This window comes from Protopterus annectens, chromosome 12.part0, assembly GCF_019279795.1.
Source record: "Protopterus annectens isolate FY-2018-M chromosome 12.part0, PAN1.0, whole genome shotgun sequence".
NCBI lineage: Eukaryota > Metazoa > Chordata > Ceratodontiformes > Protopteridae > Protopterus > Protopterus annectens.
Genome location: NC_056746.1, coordinates 145,823,507 through 145,843,062, shown reverse-complemented (window position 1 = coordinate 145,843,062; position 19,556 = coordinate 145,823,507). Strand labels below are relative to the sequence as shown.

General features: G+C 43.0%; 1 protein-coding gene across 1 annotated transcript in view; it reads right to left on the bottom strand.

Annotated features, from left to right (window-relative positions):
- The window catches only part of MARF1 (meiosis regulator and mRNA stability factor 1), a 2,255,654-nt gene that overhangs the window by 444,695 nt on the left and 1,791,403 nt on the right, over positions 1-19,556 (bottom strand). The window contains exon 19 of the mRNA XM_044088896.1: positions 14,703-14,930. Coding sequence (XP_043944831.1) covers positions 14,703-14,930 — 228 coding nt within the window. The remainder of the gene's footprint in view (positions 1-14,702; positions 14,931-19,556) is intronic.

The following is a 19,556-nucleotide window of genomic DNA, read 5'->3' as shown; positions in this document are numbered from 1 at the left end:
TTGCTGTAATGTGAGCATCTTGAATTTTGGCACTAGAAGAAATGTGTTGAGAATGGATAAGTCCAGAATGGGTCTCCAGCCGCTTCCTTTTCTTGGCACCAGAAAAAGCTTTGAATCAAACCCTTGTGCTTGTTGGTGCGAAGGTACGTTATGTATAGCCCTCATGTTTAGGAGCTTTGCTAATTGTAGTTGTGCCTCTACCCTTTGATTTTGTGGTAGGTTTGGCATGCCTCTCATTTTGGAAGAGTGTGGAAATGAAATTTGTAGCCTCTGTTTATTATGTCCAGAATCCATTTGTCTGTTGTGACAATATGCCAATTGTTTGCAAATAGTGCCAGTTTCCTCCCAAAGGTGCTGCCAGTTGAATTCTACTTGGCATGGAAATGAGGGAGTCATTGAGTTTGCTTTCTGTACTGCTGTGCACTGTCGTCGCCACCACTTCTTGGTGTTGGTGATTGCCATTGTCTGCCTCTGTAGGATCCTTGGGGTTGTCCTCTGCCCCTTCCGTCTGTATCTGCCCTTTGGGCTTTGTCAGTGGTTGGAAAGGACCAGTTTTTGACGGCCAATTTCTGCTGAACCTTGGTGGCTGAACCTGTAAGAAAGCTTTGACAGTTTGCATAGATTTTGCCTTTTCTTCCGTTTTCGTAAAATATCCTCAGCATTACCACCAAAAGAACATCCTTATGTAACGGTGCATCTAGAATTTTTGCTTTCACCTGATCTGGAAGATTTTGTTCCCTTAGCCATGCATGTCTGCGAATGACTGCTCCAGTGGCGGCTGATCTGCTGGAGGCCTCTAGTGCATCATAACCACATTGTAAGGTGTGCTTGCCCACTTGCTCAGCACTATGCATCATATCCTGCAACTCTTTTAAATCTGGTTGTTCAGGTTGTGACATTTTTGTTTTTAATTGTGATAACAGAAATTGCTGATATTTAATCATATGAAACTGGCAGTTTAAGGCCCTCATGGCAAGGGTGGCCGAGGTGTAAACCTTCTTACCCCACCTTTCTAGTGATCTAGATTCCCTTTCCGTAGGTAGTGGATTCTTGGTCGTGGAAGCCTCAATTCCTTTAGGGCCTTGAGAAATAGTTTCAGGGTCTGCATTATGGCCTTTATAGAGGAACTGATGAGAATTAGGAACTCTGTAATACCTATCCGGCTTAACTGGAGCAGGAGGCAGAGAATCAGGATTTAAACAGGCCTCCGAGTATACATCATCCAAAACCTCCAAAACAGGAGGAATAGCCAGAGGTCTATGCTGAGGTAACCAGAGGAATTCCCCAAGTCTTTTCTTGGAGTCTGAAAAGTCTTGGCCTTCCCAATGGAAGTGCTCTCTCAAGGAGTGTAAAGTTTCCCCAAAGGAAAAATCCTCAGGGGGGGATACAGAAGGAATGGACTGCTCTGCATCCGAATCCTCAAAAGGTGAATAAGACTGTTCTTCAGCATCAGAATGTTCTGATAAAATGGATTCTTGGTCAGGAGGAGAATCCTCCTGTACTCTGGGTCTCTTGTCCGGAGGGGCCTGTGAGCCTCTGATAAGAGTGATCAGGTCTTCAGCCATTTTAAGCATGTGCTTCTTAGGCGTGGGCCCAGGTCTTGGGCCTTGTGAGGCAGGCCTAGAAAGATGCTTGGCTGATTTGGCTTTTGTAAAGGCCTTGATGGAGAAGGAAGATGAAGGCCTAAATACACCATGGGTGGATGTAGATCTATCCACGTTGGTGGGTTCGACATGAACAGGGGCTTCGGTAGTAGTTTGGGAAAGGACCGAAGAACCAGCGGTCTCAGGTACAGAAGACCCCGCCGAGGGAGTGTCGTCGATAGTCAGGGACTGCAAAGGCGTCTCACTGAGAACCGGCCCACGTGGAGCTTGTTTCGGCGTGGAGTCGGTGGAGACAGCAGTTCTCGACGGACGGTCCTTTTCTTTGCGTTTTCTGGACATAGCGGTAGTCGGAGTATCTGACGACATTTTATAATTAAACGCTTTGCCAAAATAGTGTTGGGCGAACTCCGCCCGATGCTTGATAGTGCGTTTATTGAAGGTAGCACAAAAGTGGCAGCCCGAGACGTCGTGGTCTGGGCCCAAACAAGGTATGCAAAGGGAATGGAAATCCTTATGTGGTATTTGCTTCCCACAAGAAATACAATTAACTTTTTCTGACATCGGTCTGAGGCAAGAAAAGGTTCCCCAACGGGGTACTTAGCTTTAATGAAGACTTCGGTTCCGAAATTCTTTCGTAATTCAGGAGCTGGCCGACCGGCACTTGCGAACTGCTTCTGCTTCGGGCACCGCTGCAAAAAGACTGAAGAAGATGGCGTCGGCTGTGTCTTTTATACTCTAGCCTTCCTGACGTCAGAAGAGTACGCGACAACAACCGACGCCGGACCAAGACTTTGGAATTCGGCCGACCGAGGGACCGCCTGCCGGCTGAAAACCCATATGTAATTACTGCAGCTGTAATGCACGATGAACATCACCATGAACATTCATTGTTTCCAGGCTGTGACAATGCTGACTCTATGGACTTTTTAAATAGCACTGAAGTTTCCACATATGCAGTCTTGCATACGGAATTAGAAGAATGCAGGAGGCCATGAACCCCAAGGCTTGCAGTATTTGCCTTGCAGAAAGCAGGGTATTTGTGGCCACCTGTTTGAAGTAAGTCACCAAATGAATTTGCTTATCTGGCGTAAGGAAAGCCATCTGGGCAGTTGTCTTGAAGCTTGCACCCAGGAATGTAATTTTTTGAGAGGGTACCAGTTGCGATTTCTTTTCGTTTATAGTGTACCCTAGACAAATAGAACCCTTTTTACAAACGCCAGATGTTTTAGAAGAATGTCCTTGCTTTCTGCCTGAATTAGACAATCGTCCAGGTATGGATATATTTGAATATTTCTTTGCCTGCAGAATGCAATTACTGGAGGCAGGCACTTTGTAAAGACCATGGGCGCAGTAGATAAGCCAAAGGGCAATGCAGATGACTGGTAATGCAAGTAGCCTGCTTTGAACCGGAGATATCGTCTGCAAGATTCCCTGATTGGGATATGCAGGTAAGCCTCTTTTAAATCTAGAGTTGCCAACCACGCATCTTTGCCTAGCATAGGAAGTAACTGGTGAAGAGTCAGCATCTTGAATTTTAGGATGTCCAGAAAGGTGTTTAAAATAAATAGTCCAGAATTGGACGCCAAGATTTGTCTTTTCTGGGTACCAGGAAAAGTCTTGAATAGAAACCTTGTCCCTTTTCCTCTTCTGGTACTAGTTGAATAGCCCCCATGTTCATGAGGAACAGTACTTGTTTCTGGGCCTCTGCCCACTGATTCAGGGGCAGGTCTGGCCATCCGTTTGGAATTGGCAACGTGTGGAAATGAAATCTGTATTCCCTGGGATACTATATTTAAAACCCATTTGTCCTGGGTTATACGTTGCCAGTTTTTTGCATGAAGAGCCAGTTTTCCCCCCAAAGGGGCGGCTAAAAGGTAAGTGCTTGGTAAGTGTAAAGGGAAGTCATTGATCCTGCTTACCATAAGGAGGTGTCTTGTTGTTTCCAGATTTGGAAGAGGAGGTACCCCATTGTTTTGTTCTGAAAGTCCCTTGGGACTGAAACCTGGTGCCTTTGGAATGTCTGGGTCTGACTTGAGTGGCTCTTGAAGGAACTGGAAAGGACCTGTTTTTAGTAGGCCAGTGCCTACTAAATCTTGGACGTTGCACTTGTAAGAAATCTTTCACAGTTTGCATAGATTTAGCTTTATCTTCCATCTTTTTTAGAACTTCTCCTGCCTTATTATGAAAGAGACGGTCCTGTTGTAAAGGAGCATCCAACAATTTTGCTTTAACATGATCAGGCAGAGTTTGCTCTCTGAGCCAAGCATGCCTTCTTAGTAAAGACCCAGTAACAGCAGCCCTGCAAGAGGCCTCCAAAGAATCAAAACCACATTGCAAAGTATGTTTTCCAACTTGTTCAGCTGAATGCAACAGATCCTGTAAATCTTTATTTTCCACACAGAAATCAACATCATTTTCTGTTTAAGCAGTCCCATGATATGCTGCTATTTTAGCATATGAAATTGACAGTTTAAAGCCCTGGTTGCCAAGGTTGCAGAAGTGTAAACCTTCTTACCCCATCTATCCAGTGCCCTGGAATCTCTATAAGAAGGGGTAGGATTTTTAGCAGGGACCATGAGAAATGGTTTCAAGATCCGCAACAGGATTTTTGAAAAGAAATTTGTGGGAGCCAGGAACCCTGTAGTATCTGTCTGGCTTACAAGGAGCCGGAGGAAGAGAATCAGGAGCCATACCTGATTCTGAAAAAACATCAACAATGTCTAGAGCAGGAGGTATAGCCAAAGGCCTATGCTGGGGAAGAAGAAAATCCCTAAATCTCTTTTTAGATTCAGAAAAATCCTGACTTTCCCAGTGGGAATGTTCCCTTAAGGTATGTAAAGTTTCCCCAAAGGAAAAATCCTCAGGGGGAGAAGCAGAAGGAATGGAATCTTTTGCATCAGAGTCCTCATAAGTAGGTATAGACAATTCCTGTTCATTAGAAGAGTCAGAAGAAATAGATCCTGCTCAGAAGATTCATAGTCAATATCTTGCCTAGGCCTCTTTGAAAGGGGGGGGGGTTGGCTACTCCTGATCAGAATAATTAAATCTTCAGCCATTTTGATCATTTGTTTTTTAGGCATAGGGGCCTGCACATGTGGCCTAGGCGTCGTTTTTTTAGGCATAGGTCGAGATTTTGGCCTTAGTTTTGAAGATGGCGTCAGTCTAATGTATAAATCTGTAGGCCTAAAAACACCCTCAGAATCCGGTGCCTGCACAGCGGCTCCAGACCCATCCAAGGTAGAGACATCCGCGGGTTCCATAATTGAAGCATCTCTCGGCATACCGGACTCCGAATGGGTCTCAGAAGAGGCCTGCGAATCAGAAGTAGCGGTTATCAGGGGCTGCGAAAGCGCTTCACTAAGTACCGGCAAACTGGCGACTGGCTTAGGAGAAGCGTCATCGGCAGTTTGGACCTCAACGGCCCGTCTCTTTTTCTTTGCATTTTTTAGGTATTCTGAAAGTCGGAATGCTAACCAATGACATTTCTGGATAATTAAAGCGTGAGCCAAAATATTTAGAAGCAAAAATGTACCGACGTTTGATAGTGCATTGATTAAATAAAGCACAGAACCGAAAGCAAGGTACGTCGTGGTCAGGGCCTAGGCAAGGAATACAGTACAAATGGAAATCCTTATGAGGTATTTGCTTCCCACAAGTAATGCAATTATTAACTTTTACTGACATCGGTAAGGAGCAAGAAAAAGTTTCCTCAACGGGGTACTTAGCTTTTTAGTTGAAGACTTTGGATCTGAAACTCGAACATGTAAATTTCAGGAGTCGGCCGACCGGCACTTGCAAAATGCTTCTGCTTCGGGCACCACGCGGCAAGAAAGACTGATGTAATGGCATCAGCTGCATGTTTTATACCCCTGACAATGTGACGTCATGGAAGAAGGGACAACAACTGACGCAGGACCCAAGACTGTTAATCTGGCCGACTTGAGGGCAACCTGCCAGCAGATTACCCAAATGTAATGACTGCAACAGTGAAACATGAAGAAAATCAGTTTTATTAGCAAAAGTTCAGTAACCAAGATGGAAAGAGTAGAGAAGACTATATGGCATTTGTGCTGTATAGTTAAGTGATGCACACAGCTTATCAACACGCAATGTGAATTGTGTGATTTGTGATAGCAGCTTTGAGGCAGAATGCTGTCAAGTGTGGTTGTAGAAAAATTACTGGCAAGGCAGTGGTAGTTGTAGGTCTGGAGTGTGAAGAAGTATGTTGGTATCCCACAGCTCCATCGGATGGGCAGGGTTACATAATTATGTATGCAAATGTTATGTTAATCAGTGTACAGTTTTGTACCTCTTTTTCATGGGCATTCGACCAGATTTCTGATGTTTCCAGGTTGAGAGATATGGTCCCTGTTGCTACAGAAGCCCTTTGAGCTGATCAAGGCTGCTATTGTCCAAGTGCTTATTCACTTCTTTTAATGTCAGTAACAGTACTAAGAAAGTAACTGTAGTAGTCCTTGGAGAATTAGTATTTGAGATTGCTGTTAGAGTGGAAGGCTGGAGATTAAAGGAAAGTCCTAGGTATAGGTTCATAGGTATGTATTAGGCTATCTGCCTGAAGGCATTTATAAGCCTAGCCAGAATGTGTTGTTTTTCGCAGCCCCCTTAGATTAGTTCCCTGTGCCTCTGTCCAGCAGAGCCACTGAAGTGATCCCTGGGGTAAACTTTCTGTTTCCCATCCACTCGTCAAGGTTTCTCTTGAAGAGGGTTAGCGAAGAGCTCTACCTAATGTAGATTTGAATCTGGTTTCAAAGCATGAGAAGTCTCTGGGACAGGAATATATCCTTCCAGCACGTCCTATTTATTGTTTACCACAGACAAATTCCTTTTAGGCCAGATACAAGCCTTTTCTGACAGAAGAAAGTTGTGGATGTTGGCCCCCTACCTTGTGGAGGTGCCACAGAGGTCTCCTCATGTGCATTCTGGCTTGGGGAGCAATGGAATGGCAGAGGCAAAGCCGTCCATAATTAAGGGAAATTCTTGTCTGTAGGAAGATTTAATTTGTACAAGATGAAGTTATGTCTGAGTTCATTACACAGTGTGTGCTCTACTTTGGCTTTAGTGTATAAACTGCTTCCTTCTGAGGTCACTTTTCCCCTTATCCAGTAAGTATGAACTTCTCATTAACAGCTTGTATCCATCAACTTCTGCCTCCCAAGCTGCAAGGATTTGTGTCACACACCTGGCCTGCCTGTAATGTATTGAACACTGTAGGTCAGGTGGGGCCACCTTCCCTAGAGACAAGAAGATTAGAGTCCAAGGAGGTCCCACCCTAGAACCAAATCTTCTTTTGAGCATGAGCTCTAGGTTCATAGCTGATTAATAGGCCAGATTTCCTAACAGGCAAATCTAAGCCTCCCCAATTCCATTTTCCAAAGGTAAGAAAAACGCTGTACCTTATATGTCTGTGAATCAAAACCTTAACCATTGTATCAAGTTCCAATCTTTGGAGTACTGTGAAATAACTAAGGTCTAAACTCTGCACCTTGCTAGTGGCCAAGTGCCATGGTACTGCCTGGGGGGGGGGGGGGGGGCAGTGAAGTATTCAAAAAGGGCAAGGTGTAAATAGTCAAAAGTTGGAGCTTGCTAAGGGCCCAGTAATCCTCAGCTAGATCCACTACTGAGAACCAGAAAGAAGTGTGCTTTGAGGACTGGGGTCCCTAAGTAAACCTTAGGGAAGGACACAGGTTGAGAGGGGTGCAGGTTGAAATTCCCTGCAAATGATAGAAAGTCATCCTATGACTGAAAAGAGAAAGGGACAGATTGTTTGAAAAGTGACACAACACTCTCTTCTGGAGGGGTAGGAAAGGTACATGCCGTGAAAGGATAACTGCTTGTCCCTCTCCCAGGGACCTGAGCAGAGGAAGTCCCCAGTGATGGGGAAGATGAGTGATCTTAGCTTAGTCCCTGGCACTGAGTGTGGCCCCTTTCCCTGTGGGCCTTTGCTTGGCCTGTAGTAGGTCAGAAAGGAAAGGCACAGAGTTTGGTGTGGTAGCTTCTGTTGAAACCTGGGGTCTGCACCTGCACAAGGGATTTGGTTGCCTGCCTTGACTTAGCTCTTATCCTCCTCCGCTTTGAAAATAGCCACTGCTTTAGGGCCAAAGAGTGGCTCGTTATGCAAGGAAGCATCTAAAAGTTTGGACTTTACATGTAGAAACTGTCAGACTTTGTGTGTGCAGGGGTAAGGGAATCTGGTCTCAGAGGATTCCAGAAACACATCAACCACCTCCAAAATGGGGGGCACTGCCAGGGGTTTGAGTTCTGGGAGGTGGAAGAACCCCCCAAACTCTTTTCTTGTGTTGGAGATATTGTTCTTCTCAATGTAAAATTTCTCCAAAGTAGTGTAAAGTTTCCCCAAAGGACAGCTACTCAAGAGAGTAGGCTGAAGGGTAAGGTCTCCTGAGAGGCAGACTCCTGCTAGGGGGACAAGGAAAGGTTATCGTTAAGGGTTCTACTTTCTTGGTCAGAGTCCTGCCTGGTCTCACAAAGGTCAGTAAGAACCTCAGGGAGAGCATCTTTTCTCCATTTCCCAGAGGTAGATTTGGGGGGCGGGGGGGTCTGCCCCTTACCAGGGAAAGCAAGTCCTTCGCTAATTTTTTTTTTTTTTACTGATTACTGCATTTATTTTAAAATCTGCACTTAAAGTTACATTTAGTCGAATTTAGTCGAAAGTTTGCTTGTTTGTTTGTTTAATTGAACTGTGGAGGCTGCCCACTAAAGTGTGCTAGCCTGTGTAACTAATTTATCACTGTCTCTGCATTTTCTGTGTATTTCTACAAAAAACAAAAAAAATAATCCTTGTTTCCCGCCTTTCTCGACTAGTTTAGACCAGTATACAGGCATTGCTGTATTCTGGGCTGTGGTGTAGTTCCTGTGTTGTCCATTACCTTACTTGGATAGAAGGAAGTTTCTTTGCTCACCAGTGGGAGTGGGGAGCCTTGAGCAGCCTACTTATCCTTGGGGGAAGTGACCTCAGCACAAGAAGCTGTTAGTAATTGGTTGTTTGGGACCATTCCTAGCTCTTTTGTAGTTCACTGCTTAAAATCCACGTTTGCACGGCTTTGTGCGGTCGTGCGCATAGCCGGTTAAACTTTTTCTGGCTCCGCCAAGTCTGCTCTTCAATTTTTCCCTTAGAACTGTTCTACTTGCAATCTAAACAGCCTATACTCTATCTGAAAAGCTCAGCACTTGCTCCTTAAGCATTTTTTATACAGGTAAAGCACTCAAACAAACGAAAGTACTTCATTCACCTAAATTCTGTTGAGTACCCATTTCCCTATAGGTCCTTTCTGACTCAGTTACACAGCAATCTTTTTCACTATTTCTAGCATGTCGAAGGGTCAGTTGCTGGCATCCTCTCCTGTTCAGCTGGTGAATCTGGGAATCTTGAGACAATGTTACAATTGCCTCATGTACACAGACAACCCTCTCCTCCTCCCAACAATTACAAATATATGCGAGAGATGCAACTATATAGCCAAACTGGAGGCTGAGCTCTCTCAATTCAGTACTGGCAAGACCAGTCAGGAGGAGAAGGTAACCATGCACACCACAAACCCAGTCTCACATAGAACTATCACAACTGCAAACCAAACACATAAACACACAAAAACATACTCGGAGACGCTGATTAAAAATCTACCAAAACAACAGAGGCCTCCAAAGCAGACACCCAAGCAACCACCACCTCAAGACATAGCACATGCAACACATAGTTCACAAAGTCAGTGTGCTAAACAGTCACAGCCCTTAAGGCCTAACAACATGCCAGACACACTTGTAATAGGTGACTCCATAGTCAGGCACACTGACGTCCCACTCACCAGACTGAACAAGGAGAGGGTCACAGTAAGCTGCCTGTCGGGAGCTAGAATCCGCCACATAACACAAGCACTCAGGTCACTCCACAGCAAGTACAAATATGACTCAGTCATTGTACATGCCGATGTGAACGACCTGAGACGTACCTCCCTGGACTACATGAAAAGAGACATAGAGGAGCACTCTGATTATGTAGCCCAGGCCGGTATGACCCTGACCAGCATCTTACCCTCACCAAGAATGATGCCACAGTACAAAGACAAAATGATCAGTTTTAACAATTGGCTTAATTACTGGTGTCATTCTAAGGGGATCCAATGCCTGTCTGCTTGGGATGACATGCTTGACAAGCCACTCTGCTTCGCAAGGGATGGCTTGCACCTGTCACCCCTGGGCTTCCGGATATTGGCCAAGGCTCTTGCCACCCCCATAGTGCCTTTTTTAGGCAAGGCTCAAATGACAAACCTACCTCCCTAGAAAACACAAGTGGAAAAAAACTAAGGGTAATGCTGCTCAATGCCAGACGTCTAAACCTCAAGATGCACGCCCTCGAAGCCCTCCTCAGTATGGAGAACATTGATGTCTGTGCAGTGACTGAAACCTGGTTCAAGGCTCCTGAGAGCACCCCAGCACTATCAGGTTTTACCTCATATCATGCTTTCCGCCCCAAAACTTGGACCGAACCACAAAAGGAGGGGGAGTATCCATTTTCATCAAAGATACCCACACCTCCAGGTTAGTGGCAACGCACAAAGCATCGGAGACTATCCAGGTGCAACTAACCATAGGCAAAACTGCCTTACAGTTTGTAGCATGCTACAGACCACCCTCTCAAACTCAGGAACCCCACACAGCCTTCCTGAAGACACTGGAGAGTATGAATGTCTCTCCAAATACCATCATTTTGGGAGACTTCAACTACCCAAACATAGACTGGGAACATTACTCAAGCCCCAACACCCTAGCCCAAAGGTTCCTAGAATTCATAAACTCAAATGCAATGGAACAACTAGTCACCATTCCCACAAGAGGAGACAATATACTAGACCTGATCATCACAAACATGGGGACAAAATGCTCCACACCGGAAGTACATCCTTCCTTGGTAAGATCAGACCATAAATTAATCTCCATGGAAATCCACATCCCGCCCCCACCCCCTGCACAGAAGACCACAGTGAAGAACTTCTCAAAAGCAAACTTCACACTTCTTAAGACTGAAGTGGTATCTTTCAAGGCCCCTGGGCCAGTGGAAACCACAACCCACACTGCTGAATCCTTTGCAAATGCCTTCTATGGGCACCTTCAAGAATGCATGGATCATGCAATCCCAAATAAAACCAAGACCCATTCCCCAAAGGCAGGCCGGTCTGGTGGACCCCAGCCATAAACAAACTTTACAACAGGAGGAGGAAGCTACTACATGACAGAGCAAAATCCCTAAAAGGGAAGGCATCTCTGATTAGTACTAGCAAAAAACTACGATCACTCATAAAATCATCTAAGGCCAACTTTGAGAGAAAAATCGCAAAAGACACAAAAGACAATCACAAGGCCTTCTTTAGCTATGTTAGAAACCTGGGTGGAAACTCCCAGATATGCTCTGAGTTAGTCCAAAATGACACAAAATACACTGAACCCACTGACATTGCCAACATTCTGGCAGACAGGTTCAGTGCAAATTTCTCCTCCCCCTCTTCCCCCAAAAGGAGAAATAACTATCCCAGTAGAGTGTAGCCTCCCTAACATCTCAGATGCCCAGGTGAGAGCCGCCCTCTCTAAAGCTAAAAACACAGCATCAATGGGACGGATGGTGTCCCGGCTGTGTGCTACATGAACTCCAAGAGGAACTAAACCCACACATAAGGCTGCTGTTTAATCTTAGCCTTACTACAGGATACGTACCCAAAGAGTGGGGTACGGCAACAGTGGTCCCACTTCACAAAGGCGGTGCTTCTACGAACCCTGGAAATTACCGCCCCATAAGCTTGACGAGCCTGGTCTGCAAAGCTATGGAGAGGATCATTATGGAACTCATAAACAAGGACATTGGGGACCTACAGACATTGGATCCTACCCAATTTGGCTTTGTCAAGGGCAGATCCTGCCTTTTGAACTTGGTCGACTTTTTTGAAACAGTCACTAAGGCCATTGATGAGGGTAAGGCAGTTCACACAGCCTACCTTGACCTTGCAAAAGCCTTTGACACAATACCCTACTCGGGCATCATAGACAAACTCACCAGCTTAAATATAAACCCATATGTCACAAGATGGGTTGCAAACTGGCTCAAGGACAGAACCCACAGGGTCAGAGTTGCTGGAGCTATGTCAGACTCTAAGCCAGTCACAAGCGGTGTCCCACAGGGCTCAGTCCTGGGACCCCTCTTGTTCGGCATTTATTTTTCCGAGGTACAGGCAAACATAGGAGGATTGTGGCTGACAAAGTTCGCAGATGACTGCAAACTGGGCGCCATAATTGATACTCCAGCAGACACAAACATCCTTCAGAGAGGCCTCATAGAAATGGATAATTGGTGCCAAAGCCATGGCCTTAAGCTGAATGCCAAAAAATGTATAGTCATACCCTTTGGGAAAAACAAGGTACAGACAAATTACCACATAGGCGGTAATCCATTAAGTACGGAAAAGGTAATCAGGGACCTAGGAACCCAGGTTGACAGTAACCTCTCATTTGACACTCACATTGCCAAAGTGGTTAGGAAGACCTTCTATATTGCCCACCTTATCATGAAGGGTTTCACATCTAGATCAAGAGAGGTCATTGTGCCCCTGTACTCTTCTCTTATCAGGCCAATGATTGAGTACAATGCCCCGTTTGGGATGCATCTCACCAGACACCTGCAGCAGTTGGAAAGACGCCAAAAGTTCCTCACCAAGAGGATAAAGGGTCTTAAACATATGTCATATGCTGCCCGACTGAAAAAACTCCAGCTCTATTCAGTCGCATACCGCCTACTCAGAGGTGATCTGTGCCTGACGTACAAGGCCATGTCCAATCCTGAATTAATGGACATGCTCCACCTCAGAAAATCCAAATCCATCAGAGCCACGAGAACAATTGACTTAAACCTCAACACAGAAATAAATAGAACGTGCTGGAGGGACAGATTCATAACCCAGAGGCTCCCTACACTCTGGAACAGAATCCCAGTCCATGTTAGGCAGAGCCCCTCACTGACTCTATTCAAGAGAAATCTCGACGAGTGGATGGGAGATCGTAGGTTTACCCCGGGGGTCATCTCTGTGTCACTACTAGACAGAGGCATAGTAAACTAAACCCTAAAAGGGCATAGTATTCTCATCCTAAGGGGTGGTGTAAGCCACATACACTCTGGCTAGGCTTATAAATGCCCTAGGGCAGATAGCCTAGTACGAACCTATGAACCTATAATTTAACCAATTCCTTATGAGTCTGAGAAACTTTCCTTGGGGTAGGTTTTATTTCTGGCCTGGGGGCATTGGAAACACAGACTCCTGAATACCGCTAAGGTATAATGGTAGCGCTGCGTTCACTGGAAGTTGAAGCCTGCTGAGTGGTCTTGGACCCGATCAACAACTGGTGATGATGTTGAGGGTTTCTGAAAGTATTCTGGCCTCAAAAAAGGTCTTGGTAGAGGTCTTCTCCACTACCTTGCCTGCGGGAGGGGGGCTGCAAAGGCTCTTCACCAGCTTTCACAATAACCAGTCTTGCGGGACTATCGGATGGTGAACGGTTCTGGTCAGAAGGCCTGAGCTTAGGCCATTTGCATTTAGTCAGAGCGACATTGGGATATGAAACTGATGCCATCCCACATGGAGATTCAGGTGACTCGCTAACAAATCTAGCTAAAATGTCCGCCCTACATTGAATAGTTCTGGTGTTGAATCAGGCACAAAACTACAACTGGGGACATCGCAGAAAGGGCCTAATCAAGTAATGCAGAGGGTATGAAAATCTTGGTGTGGAATTTGTTTACCACAAGAGAGGTAGTTAACTTTCGCTGGCATTACTTTAGAAAAGAAAAGAGTTCCCCAACTGGGTACTTAGTTTTAGAAATTCACTCTGGCACGAACTGACCAATGCATATACTTCGTCTGCTTCAGGCTCCGATGGCAAGAAAGAACTGAGGTAATGACGTAGGCAGACTCCACTTATACCCCAGCATACTGCCATCAGTCAAGTGCATCTAATGGTCGTAGAAAGAGGGAATATTTTTCCTCTGATAGTCGTGCCAGCCAAGGGCTTCCCCAGCAGGAAATCTCACGTCATGACTGCAACAGTGAAACATGAACATCTGTGGTTCACTTGAGGAAAACTAGTTCACTGTACATGGCACAGCTGGTGCAGCTGAGGAAAGGCAGCACATGCTAGTCATGTGTCTGCATTTCCATCAGAATTATCCCAAATACCAACAGCTAAAAAAAATAAAATATTTAGGACAATGTAGTACATTTAACACAGGACACTACACCTTCAAAATGCATATGTTTGCCTTCATCATTCATTCTTGCTGAAGTCTACAGCCGAGGACAGTAAACTGCTTGATTTAAAGCATCAGATTCCACAGGGAAGTAGAGATGTGGACGGCTCACAAAGGATTCAATCAGAATATCGACAATTTTATTATTAAAGTGAAGTAGGTCTTAAGAGAAAACCTAAAGACGGGAAAAAAAAATGAAACCATTCCAGCCTTGTATCAAACTTCTTTGGCAGTGAAGTGTGACAGTACGCTGTACAGTGACTGGAGAATGCAAAAAAAAAAGAGATGTCACTTGAAGCTGCTGCACAGATATGATTAAAGATGCAGTGCGCTTACTCTGGTGCAAATGTAGCACCACTAATGCACAACTAGACACACTAACGCAAGAGATGAAATTCTGCTCAGTTCAGTAGTTGAATAACTGAAAAATCCTTCTTAATGTACCAAATGCAACTGTTGGTAGCAGAGGAAAGAAAAACCTCGACTCAAAAAGAATAAATCTCAGAGATGACCACACACTAAGAACCAGCAAGTCTGGTATTCAAAATTCCAACAACAGACAGTTTATTTAGCGCTTTCATCTCATACAGACCTTCATCAGAATAAAAAGTCAGTGTTTAAAGCTCATTCTTAACATACAAAATAATACACAGAACCACTGTGTAGGTAATGGAACCTTACGGGGACATGTAAGAACTACTGCGACCTTGATCTAAAATGCACATCTGTCAATTCTCCATAACGTGCAGCAAATTCTAACTACCACAATAACTTACCTTTACAACATGGCAAAGTTTTTGCAGTAATGCAGGGATAGAACAGGCATCATAGTCCTGAAGGCGGAGTATGTAACCAAAAGTCTTGTTATATTCAGTTAACAAATCTGACATCATAAGGCAGTTGTCTTTTTGGGAACGCAGAAGTTTGGCAAACTGTGCTGCTAGTGCTTTGGTTCGCTCTGTTTCAGTTAATGTGAGTATTTTTTCTTCTCCACACTCCAACACCTGGAAACAATGTAAACAAATGTTAAATACTGTTCCCAGTACCGTGTTACGTAGTGAAGTCACGGTGAAATTTCGATCATTTTAATGTTTGTGATCTGAAAGAAGCTATGCAGCAAATTAATACAGAATTACAATATTCTAAACTTCAGTGGAAAGCAGCCAAAACTGAAAAAGCACCAGTACCATGTTATATATAAGAAACCTGCACAATGAAAAGCCAAAACTAAGGAACACACAGCATTTTGGAATTAGTACGCACACACTTTCCTAATCTAAGGTTCTGCAAAAGTTTTACTAAGCAACTTATCTATGAAAATCTTACCATGTTATTTTTAGCTCTTACATGTTATGATAACCCAGAGAAGGGCAGAACAAGGATTATGTTGAGAGACTTGCATGTTGTTGCCTATCCTGGAGGGACAAGAGTGCTAAACCCTAGATGCATTTGTGGATACCTATCAATTCATCCAAATTTCATCTGAATAGGGTAAGAGAAGTACTGCTTTATGTGGAGTAGAAGACGGTTCCATAGAAACAAAATTCACTGTGACACACACCTACACCTCCAATACGTTCTAGTTATGTTGAAGGAGAGACTAACTGCAAGGAAAACTCTGATATGGTGGGAAGGGAGGACTTGCCCTGAAAGACAGTGTTTGCATCCAGTGACAAATGTAGCCCTCCTGAACCAGTACATGTACTCAAGAGTCTGAAACAATCTGTTGCCAAAGGGAAAGACAGAGCTAGTCTATAGGACAGACGTAGAGATGTAAGGACGGGAGCGGAAGGAATGCTGACGTAGTCATTCTGAAGGCATAGCCTGACCCTTTTTTTCTGAAAGGATTCTTGTTTTTACCTACTCTCCTAAAGCGTGATTTCTGTTTCCTGTTTGCTAGATGCCAGGGATTGATTATTTTGCAGAGGGTTTGTACAATTTGAAATGTGGGGCTTGAAAGATAACGAGTCAATACCTGAATTAATTCCCCTCTGTCGAACTGTTGGAAAACCTGATTAAAGCAGGGTCAAACAAACAGAATTAAAAATCTCACTTTACATCAAACAATTTGGAGTACATACACAAGCATATATTCTCAAAGCGGCAGCAACAGCCAGAGACAATACCTGCATAATCACACACTTTTCAATGCAAGTTGAGACCATTTAGAAACTGTCGGATACAGACGGAACCTATGTGGTGGAAGTACAGCAAAACAATCCCACAAGCGGTCAACACCTGAGAGAATAAACTAAGGAGGAAATGCTCTTCTGTTGAATATCTTACCTTCATGTCCACAGGGGCAGGGCTCGTATCATATTAAGTACTCTGCCTTTTCTGGGGAACAAAGGCTGAGGGTAAGGTTACTGCAGGCAGCATTTCCCCCAGGGCAGGCATAAGAGGAATAATGGGCACAGTACGAGGTAAATCCATTTGCAGCATACTACGTCAAACTATTTCTTCAGTCTAGATGGAGCAAACATGTTCCCACAAAAATACATCATTCATCCTGGAACTAGTCTTAGAAGTTGGACAGGACGAACTCTCTTATGAATCACAGTCTTCGGCTTGAGAATCACAGAAAGAAAAAGCCCTAAGTCAGAATTTTCTGAAACATTTTCCTCAGGAATACAATGACCTAGTTTTCTGGTTTGGATTTCTGCTCTCCAGGACATTTATGGGTGGGGAATGGAACTTGATCTACTATAATGTAGTAGTATCAGGTGGACACAGAAGGAAAAAATTAAGAAAGTGTAGATTTCTGAAGAAATATATGAACATATTTGGTATGGAAGGTATGAATTCTGTAGTAGGAACTCAGGCAATGTACATATTCCCCAGGTATAATGACTGCATCAGACTGGATATAATTTTTATTTCATATGAGAATGTGAAACTAACTGAAAACTCTGACACATCCAATAACTATTTCATGCATCGACTAAAACTAAAATAAAGATGCAGGGTAATTAAGTAGAGAGACGCTGGTGCTTTCCTACTTATTTAGAGGTCTGGTGTAGCTTATGATATTGCAGACAAGGGGAATCTGACAGAACAAGAGGAGGAGAAACTGGAGAATGCTAAAGGAAAAATGATTATTTGAATATGCATAATTTTAGAAAGGTTGCTGTTATGCAACTATTTCGATAACACCACAGCAAAAAAACATTTAGCATAATGATTTAGGTAACAGAGTAGAAAAGTTTGTTGGCAAACAGACTATGACAAGAAAAATAATCAGAGATTCTACAGAGATATTGAGATATTTCAGAAATTCTATGAACAACTGTATAAAGCACTTTACTGTGGAAAAGAAAAGGTACAGAGAAATACAAAGAAATATTTACTTAACATTAAGTGTGTTGGAGGAAGATAAGGCTCAACAATTATAAAGATATAAAAAAAAGAGAGAAAAATTCTGATGTATAACCAATCAATACAAATATCTCCAGGAGTAGATTATACTCCTGTGGAAGTTAAGAGGGGGAAAAAGTGATTCGGGGGGGGGGGGGGTAGCATCTTGGACAAAAAGATCTGGTGGCCATGTTACTTAGAGGGTGAAGACCCTTGAACAACCAAGCTTCATATACACCCATTTCAATTACTGCCAAAACTGATAGATATGGATCAAAGTGGTTTCGTAGAGGGGAGGCAAACATTTTTACAACAGTAATACAACAGAGATACAAGAACTGGAATGTGAAAGTTTAGAAAAGGGCAGGAGCAAGTTCTATAGAAAAATGCAAAATGTGAGAATAATACATGCAGAAAAGCGTTTTGCAGGAGGAATGAGGTTTAAGGGAAGGCAGGAATTGAATAACTTATGTAATGCTGGACTAATTATATTGTACAGAAGAATTTGTGCACTGTATAATGTTTGTAACTGTGAACATGTTAATATGGATTGTTTTCGTTCATATACATGTAAGTTTGTCTGTCACAAGTGATAATTCAATAAAGATGTTTTAATACAATAATAGAACAATGATTCGCAGAGACAAGAATAAGAAAATACGGCTATTGTTGATGAGTCTTGATGTAGAGAAAGCATTCAGTCAACTGGAATTTTATGAGTAGGGTAATGGAAACATTTGTATTACCAGATTAAATAATCAAGTTAATTAGAAAGACATATGGATGGCTGGAGGGCTCCTTTCTGACCAGCTGTGTTTGAACAAAGCAACAAAAAAGGGGTGTACTTTTTCCCTTTATTTGCTTTATATTAAGAACCACTGGCAAAGAATATAAGGGACTCACAAATTGAAGGATAGCTATAGTATGGTAATCCAAAAAAAAGTTAACCTTAATTGCAGACAATATTGTTCTGTACTTGATAAATCCAGAAATGTACAATTTGGTATTGTGGAATATTTTGAGATAGACAGTTTTAATTGTTTTTGGGATATAAAATTAAAGATAAAACAAAGGCAACAATGGTAAACCATTTACCCACACATGAACGGGTTCAGCAATATCCATATTTATGGAGTCATGGTAAAATGAAGTATTTAAGTGTACAGATTAAAAAGGATTCTGCAATGGCAACTAAGGATATGTGGGAGGAGTCTAAATAAAAAATATAACTGGAAGCTCTTAATTATGAATAGTAAAACAAGCAATTAAATGTTTTTAGCCCCTATAGTTTTACACACTAGTCAAGCATATGTTTATCAACCAGAGAAGTTGTGGACAGCAATAGAGAGGTTAGTTGTCTACAGCAACAAAGAGTTGAAGGAATCTATTTGGGAGGGGAAAAGGACAAGAGTTGAGCAGGATAAATTCATCCTCCCCATAGAACAAAGTGGTTTAGGATTACCTGACTTGAATGGATACTTTAGATTTATGCAGTTAAGGCTCATATACATAACGCAAGCAGGTTATAAATCAAAGTGGAAAGGGATGATGATGAAATGGGGGGGGGGGTTTGAAAAAGAATACAGATTATACATTATACATTACTTTTTTAAATGTTATAATTGAGAAGTAAACAAACATTCTAATGGAGAAAGGAAAGTTTGCCAATAGGAATGACTGCAAGTAGTGCTATAGAAAATAGACCAAGAGGAAGATTAAATTTAATACAGAAAACTGGAAAAAGAACCAAGTATTTTGGAGCAAATAACTAGAAGGGGATAGGTCAGAGTGGGAGGAGGCAAAGTAGAAGTTTGCACTGCAGGTAAAAGACTGCCTTCCCTATCACGGATCGATAGAGCAGAGGCCACGGATCGATAGAGTAGAGGCAAACAGAAAAAGAGAGTGTTAAGTGAAATACCAGCCCTGGTAGGCTTTTTACTCAAATCCAAAATGAAATACTTTAGTTGGGCATACAAAAATGTTGTATAACTATATGACTCGATCAGGAGAGGTTAAAAAAGACTGGCTAGAGAATGGAAAGGAAATTTATAAAGGATATCTTTGGGAGGATATCTGTATGGCTCCAAAGTACACAACAAAGTCCAGAAGGTTTAAAATTTTTGCTTGGAAGTACATGCCCCAAGCAAACTTCAGAGAAAGTTTCCTCAGGTATAGAGCAAATGCAGGCAGTGTGATGTAAAGCAGAGGTAACTGGGAACATCTTTTTTAACAAGTTAGCAGATTTAAAAATTCCCTGCAGAGTACTCATCCAAAAA